The 6,000-nt window shown below is 36.4% G+C and overlaps 1 protein-coding gene across 1 annotated transcript; it reads left to right on the plus strand.

Moving 5' to 3' along the window:
- Positions 1-1,423: 1,423 nt before the first annotated feature.
- Positions 1,424-3,636, plus strand: LOC110776945 (protein SHORT-ROOT). The gene has a single exon (XM_021981515.2). It carries the CDS (start codon positions 1,622-1,624, stop codon positions 3,317-3,319), a length of 1,698 nt encoding a protein of 565 aa, XP_021837207.1. The 5' UTR covers positions 1,424-1,621; the 3' UTR covers positions 3,320-3,636.
- Positions 3,637-6,000: the final 2,364 nt, after the last annotated feature.

The raw sequence follows: 6,000 nt of genomic DNA on the forward strand, positions 1-6,000 counted from the left end.
ATCGATTAGACCAAAAGTAATAAAGCTAGAGAAGAAAGAAAATTGAGATTCCCTTTCCCCATTTCTCTTTTCCCACTAAATCAAAATCCTATATTCCCATAATCTGTGTACAGCTCTTTTATTGGTTAATTATCCAAAATTATATTTTCTCTTATAATCCCCCTCATTTCTAGTGAGTCTGAACTATAAAGCTGACTGTATATACACGTATGAGGTACCTAATTAGTAGAGTCATTCATCTTACCTCCCAAAAAAAAAAAAATCCAAATTATACGTATGGATATCAACTAATAAGAAGAAGTGACGCGTGAGTAGTACATAAATGGTCAGACAAGAGATTCAGATTCATAATGAGGAAAATCTGTCAATTACTACCTACGTTGTTAGCGAATTTATCAATTACTATCTAAATTGTTAAAAGTTATCAATTACTCCGACCTTTTGAATGATTGATTTCAATTGTTATCTTAGTTCATATTCCGACAAGTACCTAGTTTGTTAAAAGTTGTCTATTACTCCCTCCGTATTTTTTTAAGAGATACACTTGGCCGGGCACGGGTATTAAGAAGAATAATTGAATGAAATAAAATAATAAAGCAAGTGGGGTTGGATAGATATTTTAATAATTAAATATGTGGGGACCATGTCATTTTGGTGGGTGGAGGGTGGGGTGGGTTTATGAAAATATTTGTTTAATAGGATGGTGGGTGATAAGGTATATTAGATGTATTATTTAATTAGATGGTGGGGTTGATAAGTTACTAAAAATGGCAAGTGTATCTCTTAAATAAATACGGCCGGAAAAGGCAAGTGTTTCCCTTAAAAAAATACAGAGGGAGTATTAACTAAATTTTGAACAATTGATTTCAATTGTAATCTTAGTTCATATTCCGACGACATATTAGTAGACTAATTTGCCAGAATATAAACTACGGTAACAATTGACCTCAATTGTTAGAAACGTAGCTTGTAATTAACAACTTTTAACAGGTTAAGTAGAGTCCGAATCTTCTAGAGTTTTAATAAAACTCTACAAGGTAGAGTTGTATCTAAACCATACATTTTAAAATCAATGACTTATATTGATGAGAAAAAATAGGGGGAATTTTGGAAAGATAATATATGAACCATTGATTTTTCATTCAATGGTTGATAAGATCAAACTCTACCTTGTAGAGTTATTTTCGAACTTTAGAGGATCCAAAACCGGTTAGAGTAGTAGTACAAACCTTTTAAAAATCTAGGCAGTAATTAACAAATTTGTCATAACGATGTTGAAGGAGGGTCAAGCTAAAATCCAACATCAAGATACTCCTTTATTTATTTATTTATATTTATAAAAAAGTAAAGCTTTTTACTTTTTTTTCTTAATAATATTTGATATCCACACAGTTAAAAAGCCACCACAACACCCCATAATCTGTTCTGATGCACTTCGTACATACAACTTGTTGTAGTTAGTTTTAAGCTTAAGCATTGTGTAAGAGGAGCGGGTGAGTGATTGAGTGAAGTGAGTGGAAGAAATTATTCATTATTTTTTTTAACTTTTATAAAAATCAATTTCATCATCATCAACATCATCATCATCATCATCATCATTAGATTACATGGTTGGGTTAAAATGGATACTTTGTTTAGACTAGTCAGTTTCCAACAAACACACCCACAACCTCAACAACAATTGTCTTCTGATCATTCTTCTTTCAACAATTCCAATTCTAGCTCCTCTTCTGTTATTTCCTCCACCCATAATAATAACAATCACTATTACCACCCCCACCACCACCACCACAATAACCACCGTCAAAACCACCACCACCACGAACAACAACAACAACAACAACAACACTTTCCTCAAGAAGAAGAATGCTTCAACTTTTTCATGGATGAAGAAGACTTTTCTTCTTCTTCTTCTCACAACAAACAACCTCAACAACAACCTCATTCTTCTTCACCGTATCAGTCTTCTTATCATTACCACCATCAACAACATCATCATCAACAACAACAACATCAATATCATCACAGTTCAACATCACCATCCACAACAACCACTTCAACACCCACCACCACCCCAACCCACGGCGGAGGCGGAGCTAGTAGTAACTCCCTCAACTTAGAGTTACTCTCCGACCCCTCATTCTACGTAGGAAAATGGTCAAGCAACCTCCTCCTCGAGGCGGCGAGAGCGGTGTCGGACTCCGACACCGCCCGACTCCACCAGCTTTTATGGATGCTTAACGAACTCGGATCCCCATACGGTGACGTGGAACAAAAGCTAGCCTCCTACTTCACACAAGCACTCTTCACTCGGATGACTGACTCAGGTGACCGTTGTTACAACACAATGAGAGCCGCCGCAGATAAATCGTTCTCATTTGAGTCAACTCGGAAGATGTTGCTTAAGTTCCAGGAAGTTAGCCCTTGGACTACATTCGGACACGTGGCGAGCAACGGCGCACTCATCGATGCCCTTGATGGTGAACCCAAACTCCACATTATTGATGTCAGCAACACGTATTGCACTCAATGGCCTACTCTATTAGAAGCGCTTGCCACGCGAATGGATGACACGCCCCACTTGAAGCTCACGACGGTGTTGGATAACAACGACGCCGGTGTTCAGAGGGTGATGAAAGAGATCGGTAGTCGTTTAGAGAAGTTCGCTAGATTAATGGGTGTTCCTTTTAAGTTTAAGATTATTCACCATGTTGGTGATGATTTATCCACCTTGGATTTCTCCCAGCTTGATATTAAGGATGACGAAGCTTTAGCGATCAACTGTGTCAACTCGTTACACTCGATGAGTTTACGCCGTCGTGACTCGGTTTTATCGGCGTTTCGGGGGCTTAATCCGAAGGTCGTCACGGTTGTCGAAGAGGAGGCTGATTTCACGGTGGCCGAAGACGGTGGCGGTGGTTGTGACGGGTCGTCATTTTTGCGGGGGTTTGGGGAATGTTTGAGATGGTTTAGGGTTTACTTTGAGTCGTTAGAGGAGAGTTTCAGTAGAACGAGTAACGAGAAGTTGATGCTAGAACGGGCAGCGGGCAGGGCGCTTGTGGACTTGTTGGCTTGCCCGGAGGACACGTCAGCGGAGAGGAGAGAGAATGCCACGAGGTGGACAGGTAGGATGCATGGGGCCGGGTTTGGACACGTGGCTTACAGTGACGAGGTTTGTGATGACGTAAGAGCTTTGTTGAGGAGATATAAGGAAGGATGGTCAATGACACAGTGTTCTTCTACTTCCACGTCAGCTGCCGGAATATTCTTGAATTGGGGAGATCAACCGGTAGTGTGGGCCAGTGCATGGAAACCTTAGTTATGGGTGGCACGTGCGATCATGCATTTTGGAGCACGCCCGCACGTGCGTATGTGTGGTTTTTTTTTTTTTTTTTTTCAAATTTCTTAAACAAGTAGGAAATTTAAAAGGAGGCAGTGAGATATTATGAGATTAGGTTCAATTAGGAGTTTGAATGGTTGATTATGGTGATATAATCTTTGGGTCCATTTTCTTTTCTTTTCCTTTCCTTTTTTTTCTTTTTCTTTTTTCCTTTTGGATTTGCTTTTATGCATTTGGTCACATTTGTGATTAATATTTTTCAAAGAACATGTCTATGAATTTTATAATCCGATTTATTCTGATGTTTCATTTATTTTTTCCGAATTTGTTGAATATATACATGCATGATTCTAATTAAAATGCAAGAGTATGTGTTTTTTTTTTTTTTAATGCTTATTTTTATTTCAATTCCTAGTATTTAGCATAATGGAGTAGCACAATTAAATGGTTATTTTTAATCAAATTACATAATGTTATAATGGAGGCAAAGAAAAATAAAAAACGTAAATAAAGAACACAGAGATTTAACGTGGTTTATTAACAATGTGTTAGCTACGTCCACAGGCAGAGGGGAGAAAAGTTTTATTTACCTTGGAGTTCAAATTACAAAATTTAGTTAGGTTATGACCTAGAGTGTTTATGTAGTACTCTCTAGACGGATCTCCGTGTTGCATGGCGTTGTAGTAAAGGATTTGACCGATTTAAGACATTATTCTAACACATAATAGTGTCGATAGATAAGTAAGGGGCATTAACTATAACCAAATAATCAACAATTGATGAACGAGATGAGAAAGGTTACGTTATGAGTACTAAAAGTTCTTTGAATGCATGTTGTGGCGTTATTAGACATGTTAAATGACTATATTTCCCTCGTTTCTTATTGGTTGACCACTTGACATGTTTAAGATTACACATAGTCAAATATGTCTTAAAAAAATGTATCAACTAATATGAAACAGAGGAAGTTATATTATAGCTGATCATCGCCAAAATCATTTACCCCTCATTATTTTAAAAAGAAATACACTTTTCTTAAATGACTGTATTTTAAAAAGATATATAATTTCCTTTTTTGACATGCTTTGGTCCCAACTTCCATTATATTAATATTTCTCTCTTTTTTATGGTATGTGCCGATCAAGGTGTATCTCTTTTTAAAATACGAAGGGAGTATATAGATTTAATTTATGCGTGTAACTATGAAAATATGCATTGGGGCTCCACCATTTTCAACGACAAAGAGAAGGAAAACATAGAGTTAACCTATTTTAAGCTAATGACTAATAAATTGAATCTTAATTAATTAAGTAATGATCTGCCGAACTAATAAATATTTGAACAAACAAACACTTTACGATGAAGTATTAATCAAGCCATAATTAAATTTTGGCATAAGCTAAACATTAAATCGAAAAAGTACTTAAAATTCATCATGTTTTCTAATTATCATAATTAATGTACGTTTATCTTTTAAGAAAGTTTGATGCTTTTGCAAATTCATAACCATTTAAAGAAATTATTTCGTTCTTACGTATGCTAAGTTTAAAGATGAGGGACCCCACAAAGTAGAAAGGTGGTTCAATATTGGGGTACATGTGGGTTAGAACTTAGATGTGACTAGTCCATCAAATGGCTAAAGGTCTAAAGGCTAATTTAAAGTGGAGAAGGAAAAAGAAAGAAGAAGAAAAAAAGAAAGAGAGAAAACACACAATATAATTGTGCCCACAATTCAATTTCTCATAAGATTGAGTTGGGGATACATTTGTTGCATGGAAAAAACGATAAATCCAAATTTATAGTGGAGTTGGTACGTACGGTCCATAACGGCACCATTAACTTGGAAATCATACCCATCACACGATTTACACCACCTAAACCCTAATGGCCAAAACAGGATGTCAATTGGCCGGCAAATTAACCAGTTGTGGATCTTGATCAGTTTATGTAAAAGGGTCGATAGAAAAAAAAAATTAAGCTATATCTATAGTAAAGGAATCGGAATCGGAACCGGAACTAAAATTACATTATAAAACTTTTTTCCGGGAGACCAGGCCTACCCCAGCCATAAAGGTCCGCCACTGAAATCAACCGACGTTCAAACTTGTAAACACAATGTTAGAATACATCTTGAATTGGCCGGTAAGTCCCATTTTGAACAATTCAGTACGGGGAACTCTCCAGGTCACTACTTAGTTATGTTATGTAATTAATCTGTATTTCTTAAAATCAATAAAGTCACGAGCTTTCCGCTTGTTCTTTTGCTTGTGAACATAATTAACTAACACATTGTTGGTATTTTGGGCTAGAGTGATCTATTTGGCTCTATTGTCCAAGTGTTTTCCGTTTCTGTCTAGAGAGTACTATACAAACTTTTTATACTTATAAGTTATAACGAAGTATGTAATTTGTATTACTCAGGATCAATAAAGTTTTTTCTCTCATATGTCTGTGTACATGGCTAACACATTGTTAGTAATCGAACCATGCTAAATTTATGTTCTTTATTTACGTTCTTAATAGTCTTCCTTGTACCCGTTATAACACACGAAATTCGACCGACTTGAGTTTCAGACAGGATTTCTCGATCAACAACACCCCGTTGTAACTCACTTTCTTAATTTTGTAGGTCACGAGCCGCCCAAAGATAAGACGTCGGT

The sequence above is a fragment of the Spinacia oleracea genome, chromosome 3 (genome assembly GCF_020520425.1).
Source record: "Spinacia oleracea cultivar Varoflay chromosome 3, BTI_SOV_V1, whole genome shotgun sequence".
Classification (NCBI taxonomy): domain Eukaryota; kingdom Viridiplantae; phylum Streptophyta; class Magnoliopsida; order Caryophyllales; family Amaranthaceae; genus Spinacia; species Spinacia oleracea.